The sequence below is a fragment of the Camelina sativa genome, chromosome 14 (genome assembly GCF_000633955.1).
Source record: "Camelina sativa cultivar DH55 chromosome 14, Cs, whole genome shotgun sequence".
NCBI classification, from domain to species: Eukaryota; Viridiplantae; Streptophyta; class Magnoliopsida; order Brassicales; family Brassicaceae; genus Camelina; species Camelina sativa.
The window spans coordinates 27,297,031-27,313,628 of record NC_025698.1 but is presented as its reverse complement, the minus strand read 5'-3'; the positions used below and the strand labels follow the sequence as shown (position 1 = coordinate 27,313,628).

Genomic DNA, 16,598 nt, shown 5'->3' with positions numbered 1-16,598 from the left:
AAAAAAAAAAAAAAAAAAAAAAAAAAAAAAAAAAAAAAAAAAAAAAAAAAAAAAAAAAAAAAAAAAAAAAAAAAAAAAGAGAAAGACAGGACCAAATTCTCACAATCCATAGTCCAACAGATACTGTCCACAATTGTATTAAAAAAAAGGTACGAACTTTTCGCATATGCATCAATGCCAATAACGAGAATTGTCACGAAAATTGTTACACGAAAGAGATAATAAGAGGGTTTGTTTGTTTGTATGATGTACCTGTAGAAATCAACGGCCTTGATCTTAGTGGTTGAAACCATGGCTGTGGCAGAGACAGATCTCGACAATGAGCTCTCTCTCTCTCTCTCTCTGTACTACAGTATCTCCGGTTCTGTTCCTAAGGCCGTCTCGTGATCCCACTAAGCCAAATCTTCAAGACTTCAACAAAACGGATTTTTCATCATTTAAAGTTTCGATTTTTTTTTTGTTCTTTCTGTTCTCTATTAGATTTAGATCATATCTATATATATAGGAAAGAATCATCACACTATAAAAATATGGAATTTTCAATTTTGTGAAATATGGAATCATATCATCTCACTACAAATGGAAATGAAGTATGTAATCAGCTTTTGATCTTTTGACTAATCCTCTCAGGTCAAAAAAAATTAAAAATAAATCCTTCCAAAAAAAACAAAAAAAAAAAACATATTGGCTTTGATTAGTAAACGTCGTCGTTTTATATAAGTTTCGTTCTCTTTCTTTTGTCTTTTGATTTGTCAATCTGATGGAGAAACCAATCAGAAGACGGAAACGATGACGAGAGCTGTTCTACTGAGAGCTCTGTGGAAGAACAAGTTCGTCGCCTCTTATGCTCCTCGATCCATCACTAACCTCTCTCGATGCGTATGATCTTTACTCTCCTACCCATTTTACCCTCTGTTCGAACTTTTTCCCCTGAAATCGATTCTTCCACTCCCTTGTCTTGTTTTCGTTGCCCCCGAAGCTCGATTTAGTAGTTTCCTATTTTTTCATATTGGATAAATGAATTCGAAATTGTAAAGTATCAGTCTTTGTGTTGATTTCAAAGTCTTGGAGAATAAAAAGGACAACTTTTTTTTAATTATTGCTCAAGTGTTGTTTTGAAATAGCCAATTTGTGAAGCTTCTTTATATATTCTTCTTGTTCATTGTGTGTTGTGTATGTTGGCATGTAGATAAGCACTCTGATTCTAGCTGAACATGAGGGTGGTTCTATCAAACCTCAGACAATCAGTACAGTAGTTGCAGCTAATTCTTTGGGTGAGGATTCTCCAATCTCTTTGTTATTGGCTGGTTCTGGTTCTTCTCTACAAGAAGCTGCTGCTCAAGCTGCATCTTGTCATCCTTCTGTTTCCAAGGTGAACTGAAACTACTACTACATTCTCATTTTCTTCATGTGCTTTTCTGTTTTTAAGTGTGGTCTCTCAATGTTGGTACTTTTGTAGGTACTAGTTGCTGATTCTGATAAGTTTGAGTATCCACTAGCTGAACCTTGGGCTAAATTGGTTGACTTTGTTCGGCAACAAGGAGATTACTCCCACATCCTTGCTTCCTCGAGTTCATTTGGCAAGAACCTATTACCCCGTGTCGCTGCTCTTTTAGATGTTTCTCCTATTACTGATGTTGTCAAAATCTTAGGATCCGATCAGTTTATCAGGTACATTCCCACTCTCTCTTGTTCTCATTGGATCCATGATGTGTGTTGCTGAACTGAAACTTAGCTTTTTAATCTGTGTCAGGCCTATATATGCGGGAAACGCTTTGTGTACAGTCCGTTATACTGGTGCTGGTCCATGTATGTTGACTATTAGATCGACATCTTTTCCTGTCACTCCAATTATAGCAGAGTCCGAGTCAAAGAAAGCTATTATCTCTCAGATTGATCTCTCAAACTTCAAAGAAGGTTCGTTTAGTGCTTGTGCATTCCTGTTCTAAAACTTTGGTTTCGTTTTTAAGAAACTGAGTTTTCAATTCCCCATTGCAGACTCTGCCAGCAAATCTAGATACGTGGGACGTTCAACTCAGGATACAGAACGGCCTGATCTTGGAAGTGCGCGTGTTGTGATAACTGGTGGAAGAGCGTTGAAGAGTGTTGAGAATTTTAAAATGATTGAGAAGCTTGCAGAAAAACTTGGTGGAGCAGGTTAGTATATATGCTTATCCTAATCACCAATGAGTATGTGGTAATCTGTTTCTCTTCAATGAGTTTGCTTTCAAAATGTGCATACATATATAACGGTTTGTTTGTACAGTTGGTGCAACTCGTGCTGCTGTTGATGCTGGATATGTTCCTAATGATCTTCAGGTAACATTTTTGGATCTTTGCTTTGGTTTTTCCTTCTGTTTAACGGCTTTTGAAATCCAACAAGAGTTTGGTTGTTGGTGTGTATTTGTCAGGTGGGACAAACTGGTAAAATAGTAGCTCCAGAGCTATACATGGCGTTTGGTGTTTCAGGAGCCATTCAACACTTAGCTGGAATTAAGGATTCGAAGGTGATTGTCGCGGTTAATAAAGACGCGGATGCACCTATTTTCCAGGTAACAAACATAATAGAGAGCCTTCTTCTCGGTAAATTTAAGTTAGAACCAAACTGTATGCTAAAAGGATTGGCTATGAAATTGTAGGTTGCTGACTATGGTCTTGTTGGAGATCTTTTCGAAGTGATACCAGAGTTGCTGGAGAAGCTTCCCGAAAAGAAATGAGAACCCGAGAAACCGAAACATGTCTCTGTAATCATCTCCTAAGACTCTCTGTAGTTTTTCAGGTGCAGACCATAGTAAGAAGTAATGTGTACATATCAAAACTGTAATAATAAAACGGTCTGAAGAAACTTTGTCATAATCTGTGTCTCACGAATCTGACAAACAAAAGCAAGAGTGTTTTAACTTTCCAATATGAAATTCGATTTCTCTATACAATTTGTTAATAATAGTAACAATTTTACATAAAAGAATCAGAAGAATAAAAAATAATGACAACAGTTAAAAATAAAATAAAAAAGAATCATCAAGCAATAAGGTTAGATAACATGGACAAAGGAACTACACAAAGTCCTCTCTTCTTCAGTTCCGCAGAGAATTCTTCATTCATAACTTCGTTTATCTTCGATCCTGTCTCTGTTATGCATCCTTTCTCCTATAAAATTCACCAAAGATACAATGTATGTTAGTCCAAATTAAAATCTACTTTTGATGAAAAATATCAGTTTCATGCAACAAATGTTTCTTATTACCTCGGATGTAACATTGTCCGTGAATTTTCCATTATCTTCCGCTCCATCCAATACAAAGAAACCCTAAATAAACCCAAAAAGAAAACAAATGTTAGAAAACTATATCTAACAAAAACAACAAATTAAGAAACAGTCATATATATGTATCTAACCTTGGTTTTATTAGAAGGAGAAGAAGCTGTGTCTTCTTCATCTTCTTCTTCCTCTCCTTTTTGTTGTTGTTGTTGTTGTTCGCCTTCTTCTTCTTTGTGTTGATGAATGATTCGTCTCTTTTTAGGGTTTGTATTAATGTTGGTGGCCTTTCGACGAACAACATTATTAATCTTTGTGGTGCGGACAGGAGATGCAGCGTCCGAGATCATAGAGGAATCATTATCGTAATAATGACTCATTTCTTCTTCTTCGGTCTCCACCATTGAATCATCGTCGTGATCAATATCTTCAAAGTAGACTATCCAACTACTCTCTTCTTGATCTTCTTCTTCGTGTATCGTTCGGATTTGGTGATTGGAGAATACTCTTTGTCTCACGCAGGAGTTCTCCATTTGAAGTGTTTGGGGGTATATGTAAAAGAGAGTTGTGTAATGTGATGAAACTGATGAGACTTTTCTTTGGCAAATGATTGTGTTATAGAATAGGCTCTCATTTATATAGTAAAGGCCAAGGTGTTTAGATCATGGAAGTTGGAGGTGTGGCACATTTTGGTCCGTTTGTCCTTTTTGTTTTTTAATATATTTTTATTTCTTTTTAATATTTGTTTAGTTTTATACATCAACTAGTTACGGATCTTATGTACTTTGTTTGACAAAAAAAATGGCATATGTACACTTCTTTAATTAGGAAAACTAAAGGATCACAAGATTCATTACAACAAGAGATATATTTGCTTGCGTTTGGGGAAACATTTGTCTTTACGTACATCTGAAATTTTTATAATTCTGTAAAAAATATTATACCAAAAAATTTGTAATTGTAGTAATTTTTATTTGCATAAACAATCAAATAATCTTAGGACTCAAATTGATTGTACAAGGTAGTTTGGTTTGCTTGATGTGCAAGAACAAGAAAAGGAGGGAAAGTGGTCGGCCTTCTTGTGGGTTAGTGGATAATGTGTGATTGTGCACGTTTCACATTTCTCCTTGTTCTCTAAGTGAGTTTGCTAACTCTAATCCTTCTCAGATTATATTATATTATCATTATAAAACTCAACCAAAAAAAAAGTGCACTGTCAATAATGTTCGATTTCGTTTATAAAAGAGATGCATATTTTAAGCCGTGACCTAATTCATCAACAAGATTCACTCATTGACATCGAAATTATCTGAGAATTTTAAAATAGCTGACATCTTAATGGTTAAAAGTCCATGATCAATACCTGAAAAATACTCTGGGTTATATATTACTAGTTTGTATATCTTTAGATCATTGGTATACTTTATATATAACTAGATTATTTACACGAGCATTTCTGTTATTTTTTTAGAATCCATACCATGTTCACGCAACAAATTAAGTTGGTAATCATTGAACTATTATCATTTAGTTTTCTGGATAAAATCGTAAACTACATACCAACCATCATACTCTATGTGACTATAGCATCTCTCCTAAATTACTTGTATATATCTCTTACATAGATATATACAACTCTTTTGATAAATCACACGATAAGTAGCTATGAATATTCGCTAGTGGCAACCACATATTAACATCATTATCATCAAATCTTCTTTTCACCATGACTAAATCTAATCTAGGTCAAAATTTCGACACCTTAACATTCATACGCATCGTCTAACGTCATACATTTTTGCGTCATCTAATTAAAATTACGAAGAATGGGTACTTTATATTCATTAGATAAAAAACTAAATTCAGTTCACACATTTCACATCTTGGATGATGGTATTAACAACCCAAAAATACAAGAGGTGTTACATCAAGCTATTTTACTTAAATCCAATATGTATTACATCTAACTATATATTCTGTTCAATCCAAAGTATTTTTTTTATGAAATTGTCTTGCCGGACTCAAAAGGTTCAAGAATCGTGGACCAACTATATTATATACAAACCATTGATTTAGATAAACTAACCATGTATTAGTTATATACGTCGCTTTTTTTTTGTTATTTGGCCTTAACCTCACTATTACCTTCATCACGTTTCATTTATTCAATTAGTTATTAAGTGTTTTTAAAATTAAGTGACGACTATTTTCGCCTGCTTGCCACGTTATAATCCACATTCTCGTTGAATCTTTATTACCACTTCCCCACGAATTACATGTCTTGATCATTGACCAAAAATTATTTATTTCAAGAAGTAAGAACCAAGTACTCTCTCGAAACATTAATTTTTGTATTTGGCCGTCTCTTAAAAATCATTTGATTTCTAATTTCTTTACACACATGTCATCTACTCTCTAGTTCATAGATGATGCTACTAAATAGTTATAATTTATCGGAAACGAACGACATATATAATATATTTCTCCTTTTAACAAAGAATTAAAAAACCTAAAACAGAATAGAAAACAAATTTTTATCTTACGATGATATATATCATTTACGTAAGCTAAAATGGGGTTTCATTTAAAAGAAGTATGTTCATAAAATCAACTTCTTTATAACACTCTAAAATTAGAATGTAGCAAGTATATGAATTACATGATCAAAACTATGTGGAAACTAGAAAGAAAACAACATTTATTATAAGATTCTCCAATTTTGGTTTATCAAACAGATTATTTAAAATAACAATTCTCCATTTGTCGACTGATGTATTTTAAGTTCAGATCTTTTAAAACAGTGTGCTTGCGCAATATCGTCCATCACATTAGTGTGCTTACGCAATATCTTTCCGCAAGAGGTCTTTTACGAAGAAAAAAGTTAAATATTTCGTAAAGAATAAAATACAAAATGACAAGTATCAATCATGAATGTATAAGATTCAACCGAACAGGCTAAGTTAGTTTATGAATCTATGATGATTAAAAAGACCATTACGACTAGTACCAACAACAATACTTGTTACCAAAAAGAGTATGAACTTCACTTAACACATCCTTAATAGCGTAATTGCTGAATTTGTCCTCAGTTTTAAATTAAAAATTTTAATCCTACCGTGGGTAATTTTCAGAATCACTAATTCACCATTGTGTTATGTTTTGCTTTTGTCTTTACAATTTTTGTCGAGAGATAAAAAAAAAATCTGAATACGGTTTAGTTTCTTGTCAACCCGATTGGTTTTCCATTAATTAAAACTAATTTATATTTCTATCATCCGATCCATCCCATATGGTAATAATGTAAATGTTAGTATGTTACTATTCATTCTACCTTGCAGTTGATATCGATTATCGATTGATGGTTTCGAGTTTATCAAGTTATAGATGTCGCAAGAAACTAAAAACATATAAACAGTTTACAAAGCCTTTCTTTCACCCGCAATCCGGTAAACATTCCGGTCCGGGTTACTTCTAAAAACCGGGCAACTAAAACCCCGCAAAAAACCAAAAGAATCCGCTAAAAACCCGTGAACAAGTGGTCGGATCGTTGGGTCGGACCAACGGGTCAGTATCAAATTAAAATATTTTATTTTTATCACACTTCAAACTCAAACCAAATTAAAATTAAATGTTGTTATTTATAGATAAATCACTTAGTTATTTTATCTAATCATTTAAAAGTTTAATTATAGTTGTTTAGTACTTTATTATGTATGTTTTGTTCATATATTTATAAAAAAAGTAGATGTTATATTTATAAAATGTAAACAACCCAATAAACTAATTGACATGTGGTTCAACCGGTCTGACCGGTTCACCTTCCGGTCCGGTTTTAAAAACATTGCAAATCACAATATATCCACTATGATGATCAGAGCCTACCTTTCTATAAGGCAAAGAAAGGCTTATCTTTAGACAATCCAATAGTTAAATGTAGCAATGTTTGGATAAAAATTGCATTGGAAAATAAAACCGGAACAGAAACACCAGTTTTGGTTTACAAATTGTAACCGAAACACATTTACTCATTTAGCATAAAATTAGCGATAAAATACACGAGGGTCTTAAATCAAAATACAACGCTGAAAGATGATTCATCAAATACTGGATTCATCATTGGATCTTAAATCAAAATACAAGAGGGACTTAAATCAAAGTGGACGTTTGAAACCAACCTTAGCAAACTCCTCCAAAATGATCTTCTTGCTAATTCCCAAATTCAAATCTGTATATATATAAATTGTCAACAAATTAGAATCCCTGAATGTACAAAAAAGAAAGAGAGAGAGAGAGAAAAAAGAAAAAAGAAAAAAGAAGCAAATTTGCCTTTGAGAATGATGCGGCATATCCAAATAAGTTCTATAGGATTTGTCTCCTTGATTAGAGTCGAGAGAATATCAATTTTCCTAGCACTAATAAGAAACAAACAGTTACAAACATATTTAGAACTGTTAACTATTGATTAAAAATTCTCAATCTTTTGCTTCTGTTTGCGGAACTGAAAACAACCTCCAAACAATTCGAATATGTACCTCGTTCCTAGAATATGATGTAACAACTAGAGAACCTGGATCTAGAAGCATAGAGGTCATGGCAATCCGAATATGTAAACATGCACTACTAGCTGACCAACCTAACCAAACTCCAATATAAACTTTTTAAACTTTTTTTAAGAAAAAAACAAATTTACGTGGATCTAAAAGTAGAGAGGTCATCCTGATGACCCGTCTAATCTGAATATGTAAACAACCACTACTAACCAACTTAACCAAACTCCAATATAGTTTTTTAAAAATCTTTTTAAAAAGAAAACAAATTTACCTGGATCTAGAAGCACTGATCGTGAGAAGGAAGTGGAAGTTGAAGACTACCCACAACCTTCCCTACATGATGCCGGTTCAAGAGCCTGGTTGCCTTAGGACAATCCTGTGACAAGCCCACATCATCACGGAAACTCGAAGCTAGTGTAGATTCCTTGAACCCATAATCACGATTGTCATCCAAAAACAGCTTGTAGACATCATGAAGGTTTTGGAGCTTGACATTTCTCAAAGACTAGTTTTTGGACTTTGAACCTTCTCTGATGATTGGTGTTTGCCTTCCTGATTCCGTTAAATACTATTAAGCATAAAACTACATGATATAAACTTATAAAAATAAAATTAATTTTTTAAATCTCTGTTTTTTAAATAATTTATTATTGTAGTAACTAAAATAATGTATTGGAAAAATATTTTAAATTAATCTTAAGTAATACTCTCTCCGTTTCATAATAGAGGATGTTTTAGAGAAATATTTTTGTTTCATAATATAAGATGATTTCAAGTTTCTATGCAACTTTTAGATTAATTTCATATTTTATATTATGCATTCTTGTTTATGATTGGTTAAAAAATTTAAAAGTAGTCATTTTTTAATATGTGTTTTTTTAGCTAAAATATCCTATATTTTGAAAGGAAGAAGTATTAATTAAAATAATATTAAAAATATAATTTAAATTATGCATAATAGAGTTGATTTATAGATAATTTTATTCACTGACTTTTAAAAATATATTTAAAAAGTAATAAAATAGAAAATATTTAATTGATATTCTAAACTATGTAAAATATGATTTACTAAAAAAATAACTATGATCCAGTTACAAAAGAATATATGTGTCCATGTCTTGATGACAGAGAGACTGAGAGAGGATCTCTCATGAGTCCAAATCTAATGTCTCTTTTGGTTTAGAAATAAACCGGCTTTGAATCGATTCGATTTAATTGTTGGTTTAGGGCTGGTTCTTCTTGAGCATCGTCGTTCCTAAACAAAATTGAAACTTTATTATATAGCGGCAGCGCAGAGCTTAATTAAACAAAAGGGTTTTAAAGAACACAAAACCCTAAATTCGTCTTGTTCGAATTAGAGAAATTTCATCAAAATTTGCATTGAAAGATCCATTAACTTTACTGGAAGAAGTGTAAAACTCCATGGATGATGATACACAAGTCAAAGCTCTAGAGGAGAAGCTGAAGAGTCAGCTTAGTCAGCTCGAACTTGAGCACGCTGTGTTCGACAGAATGGTTTACAAGAATAAGAACCAGCATCGGAGATGCTCCTATTTCCAATACCTTCTCAAGGTATGTCTTTCTCGTTCTCCTCTTCGATTCTCTTGTTTTTGGGTGGAGTTCAATTTTATCAAAATCGATTTTTTTGTTTTTGTTTTGATTGCTTCTCAGGTGAGAAGGGATTTGAGAATTTTACGAACAGCAAACATGGAGGGTATACTGAGACCTTGCTTTCATGTTATTTCTGGGAAAATTAGTAAACAGAAGATTCATGTTTTGGAGAGGTATGCGCTTCTCTCTTTCTAGAATCTTACTGCTTTATGAGAATGTTGTAATAAAGAGCTTCATTTTTGGGGTTATGTGTAGCTTGAAGTTGAAAAAATGTGATACTGGGAAACCAAATGTCTTGGAACGACTTCGTGGAACTCTTCATTTACTCTCACAGGTATGCTCTTCTTATGGAGCTTTCTTTTGTTGCTCGGGTAGAGATAAACGAGCTTTGTTCATATACCAGCTCAAACATGTGAAATTGATTTCTGAGTGTTCTGACTCATCATTGTGTTTGTTGCAGATGACTGAACCCATCTTAAAGGCTGCTAGGTATTAATTGACTCATGAGTTCAACTCTTTGTGTACTTTCTTGGACCTAATCGCATTTGGTTTATGATATTTGTTCTACAGTGGGATATCTACTCTGCTAGCTCGTTCATTTTTCGTAGGATTTTCTGTGACATTTTTGGCGCTGCTTGCACGTCTCAGAGTGTTAGTTCAACAAGTAAGTTCACTTTTATTTTCGTTCTGCCTAATCCAAACAGAACTAAAAAGAACATTGTTGGCAGTTTCTCCAGTCTATGATCTGATAGGCACACACTGTGATTGATGTTATTGTAGTTATAATGTGCATAATGTGCTTAATTTCTTTATCTATATGGTTTCCTGCAGATATTACTTGATGCTGTTTCAGTTTTCAATTCGGTAACCTCTACATCCCTGAAGAAACAGTCTGTGAAGATAGCACAGGATGGGGTTGAGGTTGGTCAAAGCTTCTTTGGTGCCTTTAGTTTATTTCTTACATAGTTCAATGATCACGTCAGTTAACTCTGTGTTCTCTATTGGAATGAATACAGGTGTTCCGCGAGTTCTATCCAAAGGAAGAAGAGTGCATGAGCATCACCATGTTGAATTGTGTATGGAAGACTGATAAATATGTCTTACTCGAGACATTACAGAACCAGAGTAGTAAACCTATAAAGGAAAACGTGTCAGAGGATGCTACTACGAGGGATTCTTTGGTACAGTATCAAACATCCGTGTCTTCTCTTGGGGGTAAGAAATTTCACAGAATTACTATATGGTTGTTCCTTTTTCGTTTCCAAGTTCCAATGCTGGTTATGTTCTTACTACCTAGATCTAGAGAGAACCACTCACTTGTCTCATACTTGTGTAGAATTCTGCCTATAGAGTTTTGGTTTAGATGGCTAAAGTGTTGCAAGATCCAAAATTTCTATGTTATTTGTAACTAACTAAATAATTTGTGTTTCCGATTGAATTCTCCCACTTGCAGAAGATCTCTCTCCTTTGCTTGATGCAGACAACGATGGTGTTACTGTGAGGGAAAGTTCTTCTCCCATTGCTGAAGCAGCTTCGTCCAAGACTGATAATGCGATGCAACCAGAAGATTCAGAAAACCCAGAAGATCCTGTAACTATCCCGTGTTCAGTTCAGTATCATACGTTTGCTTCTACTCTTGGAGGTAAGAATCTCTAAAGGGTCACTGCTTGGCTGTTTATCTTTGGTTTCCCTACACCGTATGCTGGTTATGTACATAGCACCAATCGATTACGTAGGCTTATACTTGTTTTAGTCTTTATGGTTTTAGTGTTTCAAGGGCTTACAGGTTAGATAGTTTTGCTTTTAGATTGGTTTTTATTGTTAAGGGCCTAGTGACAAAATACAGAACTTTGTTTTGTACTTCACTGACAGAGTTTGCTTTTGACTTCATTGTCCAATTGCAGAAGATATCCCTCCTCCTCTGATGGGAGCAGACAAAAACGGTGAAGTTACTGCTACAGAGTGTTCGGCCCCCATTGCTGAAGTAGTTTCTTCCAAGACTAACAATGAATCCCAAACAGAAGATTCAGAACAACCCAATGATAAATCTACAAATCCCGTGAGCCCGGTCAAAGTTAACACAGACACAAAAAAAGCGAGTTGCAGAGCAACCAAGGTGGCGTTTCTACCCGTGAAAAGACCTTCCTCTGCAATAACTCAAAGCACCATAGAGGAACCCCCAAAGAAGAAACAAGAAACAGGCGAGAAAGACAAAAAGGAAGAAGATGGATTTTATAATCTATTCGTCCGCGGAACCCAGAAAGACAGTTTGTTCTAGCAAACGCAAACATTTCAAACCCCAAGAACACAACTTATGTGGTTCCTTTGGGTTAATACCAAGCTGCGGAGTCAAGCCTTTTGAGCAGTGTAATTAAGGATCAAGTCACGGATCTCTTCGCTGCTGGCTCTGTCTATAGCAGTTCTTCCATCACCATCCTTGACTGAGCAATCAGCACCGGCTCTGAGAAGCTCCTCGATCTTAGGTCTGTCACCTTCTGTAGCGGCTAACAGCAACAAGATATCGACTGGATGAATGTTTAGGTTAAGAAGAGCTTCCATCTTTGAATAGGTACCTTCTACCGCAAGCATTCCCATGTAGTTGAAATACTGCAAAAACACATCAAGAACATAACATTTATTATTACACATAAGATCAAATGTTTGTTAAATAATATATTCGTTCACTGTTTTCTTTACAATTCAAAGAAGTTGGCATTTGCGTTTGTGTTCGAGATCATGATTCAAGAACCAAAGTGGAGAATTTGATTAATAAGTTTCCACAGATGCATCAATGATTCATCAGAATCCAGCCTAAGGCTCTTCCTCGTAAAAATTATAAACCAATTTGATTCGAGTCCAAAATAAGAAAAACCTGTTCAACGTCGTCTCTGTCAAAGTCGTCACGAGACTGACTGCCATAGATTCCGGCATTTTCAGCATCGACACCGTTCTTGCCAAACTTGAACCAACAGGTTGTTCTTGACCCGTTGGAGGGACCGAGTCTGGCTGGTCGGATCTGAAGCTTCAAGTATCGGGTACCGAGAAACCGAGAGGAGAGCAGCCTTGGGGAAGAAGAAGAAGAAGTGGTGGAGAAGAGTGAGGTGGGCAAAGAAGGTGCGCAGGAGAAAGAGATAGAAGAAGAAGCCATGGCTCTCTTGATGCTTTCAACAGCAAAACAGAGTCAGTGGTTTTATTATCCACTCATTTCTCCCTTTTATCTAAAAAAGACAATAAATAATATTTTGATTAATTTACACCGTTAGATTTGAGATACTGTTTTTTTTTTCCTTTTTTTTGTGACAACCAAGAAAAAAATAGTTTCAAAGCAATCTATTTTTTTTCTTCTTAACAATCATTATTGGGTGCTGAATGACAACCCTTTTTGTGTTTTTTTTTTTGTTTTTTGTCAACAACACTTTTGTGTTTAAAACTAAAAAATCTCATAGTCAAACTTTTGATTATTTAAAAAACAAATATATATTTTTTCTTACTTTGATTTTTTTTCTCTTTAAGTAGATATTTTATTTTTGGATTTCTAATAAAACTTAAATTTATTAGTTCAAAACTAAAGTTAAATATTTGGTAATTTGTTCCCATTAAATTTGCTCTATAGGGTAAGAGGCAATATCCACCCATATCATCAAAATCAACATCATTGATCTATGCAAATTAGACCATCAATTTAAACATGTAACTTTGAATGCAAAAATGAAGTTTTTTTCTTAATCTTTTGTTGTACATTTCTAACAGTAGACATGATAAACACTTCATATATATCGATTGAGATGATGAATGTAAATTGTCAAAACAAAAGTTTATTATCATCTTGCTAATAACTTATTAGACTGATAGATACATTTTTGAAAATATATTTGATCATTCCAAGATTTAAGGTTTTGACCCAAAAAAAAAAAAAAAGAAAAAGAAAACCTCCATTTATTCGCAATCTAATTCAAAGTCTTTAAGCTTTTGTGATTGGCTTAAAACTAAATATAAAAATGGAATATTTTCTGGATAAAAAAATAAAACCAACGAAGCAATGACATGGCAAAGACGTGGTCTCCACTCTCTCAAGAGTCAAGACTCCTCCCCAACAGAAAAAATATTAGCAACGTCGCCGGAATAAACCAAACGTCTTCAGTTCTTCTTCCTTCTGATCTATTTCTTCTTCACATCATCCAATGCGATCACCAACCTTTACGAAACCTTCAATGAAACCTTCTTCAAATCCATCTTCCTTCTCCGTCAGATCCTCCTCCGTCGCTGTCTCGTCACACTCAGCAACGGTGGAATTAAAACAGAGGATCTTAACCTCTCTCTCTCGTCTCGGTGATCGCGACACTTATCAGATTGCCGTTGATGATCTCGAGAAAACAGTCCTCTCCGTCTCCGATTCTCCCGATATCCTCCTTCCCGTGCTTCTCCATTGTCTCTTCGATTCCTTCTCCGATCCTAAAGCTCCGGTCAAAAGAGAATCGATACGACTCCTCTCCTTTCTCTGTCTCACTTACACCGATCTCTCCTCTTCTCAGCTCGCCAAAATTATCTCTCACATCGTTAAGCGTCTCAAGGACGCTGATAACGGTGTACGCGACGCTTGTCGCGACGCGATTGGCTCTCTCTCTGCGCAGTTTCTCAAGGAGAAGGATGATGGAATTGGGTCTTCTTCTTCTTCGTTGGTTGGGCTATTTGCTAAACCCTTGTTTGAAGCAATGGCGGAGCAGAACAAAAGCTTACAATCTGGTGCTGCGATTTGTATGGGGAAGATGGTGGATTCAGTTACTGATCAGCCTCCCGTTGCTGCTTTTCAAAAACTATGCCCTAGAATCTCTAAGCTTTTGAATAGCCCCAATTATATTACTAAGGCTTCACTCTTGCCTGTAGTTGGAAGCTTGTCCCAGGTTTGTGCAATGTGGTTTGTCTAAAGTACAATGCCTTTTTAACTTGGATTAAGATTCACTTGCTTGAAATGTTCAGCTGCTTTTAGTTTGTGCTTCGTCTCTAGTTTTGGCTACTTGTGTTTCTATGCTAAGAAGATTAGGAAGGGCCCGAAGGGGTGTGCTCAGACTTTTGGAATCTTGATTTATGTAATCTAGAAATGTTTTTGTGGCACTGGACTAAGAGATAAGCTATGTTTTGGTCTCCTTTACTAGAGAAATGAGATGAAAGCAAACCTTTATGTGTCTAAAGTTCATTGTTCATCTCTGATCTGCTTGGTGGTCAAATCTACTGGGTCTTCTCTATTGATTAAATATTTTGAGCTATGAAATTGTTGCAGGTTGGAGCCATTGCACCACAGAGTGTGGCATCACTGCTACACAGCATTCACGAGTGCCTTGGATGTACTAATTGGGTTACTCGTAAAGCAGCTTCTGATGTCTTAATCTCCTTGGCCATCCATTCTAGCAGTTTGGTTGCAGACAAAACAGATTCCACTCTTACAGCTCTTGAAGCCTGTCGCTTTGATAAGGTACACTCCAATTTCGTTTCTTTTCAGTAAAATTATGTTCTTACAGTCACGTGAATCTCTGTAAAGAAACGACTTTATACTTTTTTGTGGATTTACCATCTTAGCTTATAACTCTTAGCATAGCTATGGGTTTTTTTCTTGAGATCTTCCTGGAAGAGGAATCATTTGCCAATATCTAAGGTTAGAAAGGAGATTGACACCAGGAAAAGAAATGCAGATTACTCTAATGCAATGTTCAAGAAAGCACTAGGCGTTAACTAGGCCGTGATCCAACGCCTAGCGCCTAGAACGCCTAATTGGAATCTAGGCGATTTTAGGCGGTTTAGGCGTTTACATTATAAATTAATATATATCTGATATTATATGCATAATTATACAAAATATGTATAAGAATAATAAAAATATAAAATCAAAAACAAAATAATAGAAAAAAACATTATTTCAATTCATTTTAAACAATATATTAAACATTTATAATTATGTTTATAGAAATAAACCTTATAAATTTTAAATTTGTGCAATTAAAATTTTAAAAATACATTAAAATGATGATACTAAATTAAAGCGGTCGTCTAAGCGGCGTTATAGTGCCTAGCACTAGACGGGGCGGAGGCGGACGCCTAGAACGCTTTTTCGAACACTGCTCTAATGGTTATGATAAAATAGCTCTCTCCTTGTCTTTAGAACCTTATAAGTAAGCTAATCGTGTTAGCCGTGTTTAATTTTTCTGATCAACTAAACAGTGCCAAAGGTATACAAGCTAGACTTGGATAGTAATAAGAATTGCGGATGTTCTTTATATTCTACAAATCTACTGGGTCTTCTCTATGGATTACATACTTTTTCCGACATTTCTTGCATCATTCTGAAAAGTGACTATATTTCCTATNAAGCTTTTGAATAGCCCCAATTACATTACTAAGGCTTCACTCTTGCCTGTTGTTGGAAGCTTGTCCCAGGTTTGTGCATTGTGGTTTTTATCAAAAAGTACAATGCCTTTTTTTAACTTCGATTAAGATTCCCTTGCTTGAAATGTTCAGCTGCTTTTAGTTTGTGCTTCGTCTCTAGTTTTGGCTACTTCTGTTTCTATGCTAAGAAGATTGGGAAGGGCCCGAAGGGGTGTGCTCAGACTTTTGGAATCTTGATTTATGTAATCTAGAAATGTTTTTGTGGCACTGGACTAAGAGATAAGCTATGTTTTGGTCTCCTTTACTAGAGAAATGAGATGAAAGCAAACCTTTATGTGTCTAAAGTTCATTGTTCATCTCTGATCTGCTTGGTGGTCAAATCTACTGGGTCTTCTCTATTGATTAAATATTTTGAGCTATGAAATTGTTGCAGGTTGGAGCCATTGCACCACAGAGTGTGGCATCACTGCTACACAGCATTCACGAGTGCCTTGGATGTACTAATTGGGTTACTCGTAAAGCAGCTTCTGATGTCTTAATCTCCTTGGCCATCCATTCTAGCAGTTTGGTTGCAGACAAAACAGATTCCACTCTTACAGCTCTTGAAGCCTGTCGCTTTGATAAGGTACACTCCAATTTCGTTTCTTTTCAGTAAAATTATGTTCTTACAGTCACGTGAATCTCTGTAAAGAAACGACTTTATACTTTTTTGTGGATTTACCATCTTAGCTTATAACTCTTAGCATAGCTATGGGTTTTTTTCTTGAGATCTTCCTGGAAGAGGAATCATTTGCCAATAT

General features: G+C 34.9%; 5 protein-coding genes and 1 pseudogene across 5 annotated transcripts; 3 read left to right on the top strand and 3 right to left on the bottom strand.

Moving 5' to 3' along the window:
- Nucleotides 1-695, bottom strand: part of LOC104742614 — a 4,365-nt pseudogene extending 3,670 nt beyond the window's left edge.
- On the top strand, nucleotides 747-2,915 carry LOC104742615 (electron transfer flavoprotein subunit alpha, mitochondrial-like). Its single transcript, XM_010463634.2, has 8 exons — nucleotides 747-879; nucleotides 1,190-1,372; nucleotides 1,460-1,671; nucleotides 1,754-1,917; nucleotides 1,999-2,157; nucleotides 2,267-2,319; nucleotides 2,412-2,552; nucleotides 2,640-2,915. Exons 1-8 carry the CDS (start codon nucleotides 790-792, stop codon nucleotides 2,715-2,717), a joined length of 1,080 nt encoding a protein of 359 aa, XP_010461936.1. The 5' UTR covers nucleotides 747-789; the 3' UTR covers nucleotides 2,718-2,915.
- Nucleotides 3,022-3,841, bottom strand: LOC104742613 (probable serine/threonine-protein kinase kinX). The gene is made up of 3 exons (XM_010463632.1): nucleotides 3,400-3,841; nucleotides 3,248-3,310; nucleotides 3,022-3,150 (listed from the first exon to the last, which is right to left on the bottom strand). Exons 1-3 carry the CDS (start codon nucleotides 3,790-3,792, stop codon nucleotides 3,022-3,024), a joined length of 585 nt encoding a protein of 194 aa, XP_010461934.1. The 5' UTR covers nucleotides 3,793-3,841.
- Nucleotides 9,106-11,698, top strand: LOC104742611. The gene is made up of 9 exons (XM_010463630.2): nucleotides 9,106-9,381; nucleotides 9,481-9,593; nucleotides 9,676-9,754; nucleotides 9,881-9,909; nucleotides 9,991-10,084; nucleotides 10,252-10,341; nucleotides 10,437-10,635; nucleotides 10,874-11,062; nucleotides 11,325-11,698. Exons 1-9 carry the CDS (start codon nucleotides 9,232-9,234, stop codon nucleotides 11,696-11,698), a joined length of 1,317 nt encoding a protein of 438 aa, XP_010461932.1. The 5' UTR covers nucleotides 9,106-9,231.
- On the bottom strand, nucleotides 11,636-12,622 carry LOC104742612 (protein LHCP TRANSLOCATION DEFECT-like). Its single transcript, XM_010463631.2, has 2 exons — nucleotides 12,293-12,622; nucleotides 11,636-12,027 (listed from the first exon to the last, which is right to left on the bottom strand). Exons 1-2 carry the CDS (start codon nucleotides 12,566-12,568, stop codon nucleotides 11,770-11,772), a joined length of 534 nt encoding a protein of 177 aa, XP_010461933.1. The 5' UTR covers nucleotides 12,569-12,622; the 3' UTR covers nucleotides 11,636-11,769.
- LOC104744034 (microtubule-associated protein SPIRAL2-like) lies at nucleotides 13,492-15,151 on the top strand. Its single transcript, XM_019235602.1, has 3 exons — nucleotides 13,492-14,321; nucleotides 14,699-14,890; nucleotides 15,047-15,151. Exons 1-3 carry the CDS (start codon nucleotides 13,602-13,604, stop codon nucleotides 15,149-15,151), a joined length of 1,017 nt encoding a protein of 338 aa, XP_019091147.1. The 5' UTR covers nucleotides 13,492-13,601.

Bases quoted from the DNA above. Each gene is read 5' to 3' on its own strand.
- LOC104742615 (XM_010463634.2), top strand. From the start codon at position 790: ATGACGAGAGCTGTTCTACTGAGAGCTCTGTGGAAGAACAAGTTCGTC. The intron at 880-1,189 runs GTATGATCTTTA...GTTGGCATGTAG, and splicing joins TCACTAACCTCTCTCGATGC to ATAAGCACTCTGATTCTAGC. The intron at 1,672-1,753 runs GTACATTCCCAC...AATCTGTGTCAG, and splicing joins GGATCCGATCAGTTTATCAG to GCCTATATATGCGGGAAACG.
- LOC104742613 (XM_010463632.1), bottom strand. From the start codon at position 3,792: ATGGAGAACTCCTGCGTGAGACAAAGAGTATTCTCCAATCACCAAATC. The intron at 3,311-3,399 runs GTTAGATACATA...GGGTTTATTTAG, and splicing joins CTCCTTCTAATAAAACCAAG to GGTTTCTTTGTATTGGATGG. The intron at 3,151-3,247 runs GTAATAAGAAAC...TGAATTTTATAG, and splicing joins CGGACAATGTTACATCCGAG to GAGAAAGGATGCATAACAGA.
- LOC104744034 (XM_019235602.1), top strand. From the start codon at position 13,602: ATGCGATCACCAACCTTTACGAAACCTTCAATGAAACCTTCTTCAAAT. The intron at 14,322-14,698 runs GTTTGTGCAATG...AAATTGTTGCAG, and splicing joins TAGTTGGAAGCTTGTCCCAG to GTTGGAGCCATTGCACCACA. The intron at 14,891-15,046 runs GTACACTCCAAT...TCTTCCTGGAAG, and splicing joins AAGCCTGTCGCTTTGATAAG to AGGAATCATTTGCCAATATC.
- LOC104742611 (XM_010463630.2), top strand. From the start codon at position 9,232: ATGGATGATGATACACAAGTCAAAGCTCTAGAGGAGAAGCTGAAGAGT. The intron at 9,755-9,880 runs GTATGCTCTTCT...TGTTTGTTGCAG, and splicing joins CTCTTCATTTACTCTCACAG to ATGACTGAACCCATCTTAAA. The intron at 9,910-9,990 runs GTATTAATTGAC...TTTGTTCTACAG, and splicing joins CCCATCTTAAAGGCTGCTAG to TGGGATATCTACTCTGCTAG.
- LOC104742612 (XM_010463631.2), bottom strand. From the start codon at position 12,568: ATGGCTTCTTCTTCTATCTCTTTCTCCTGCGCACCTTCTTTGCCCACC. The intron at 12,028-12,292 runs GTTTTTCTTATT...GTGTTTTTGCAG, and splicing joins ACAGAGACGACGTTGAACAG to TATTTCAACTACATGGGAAT.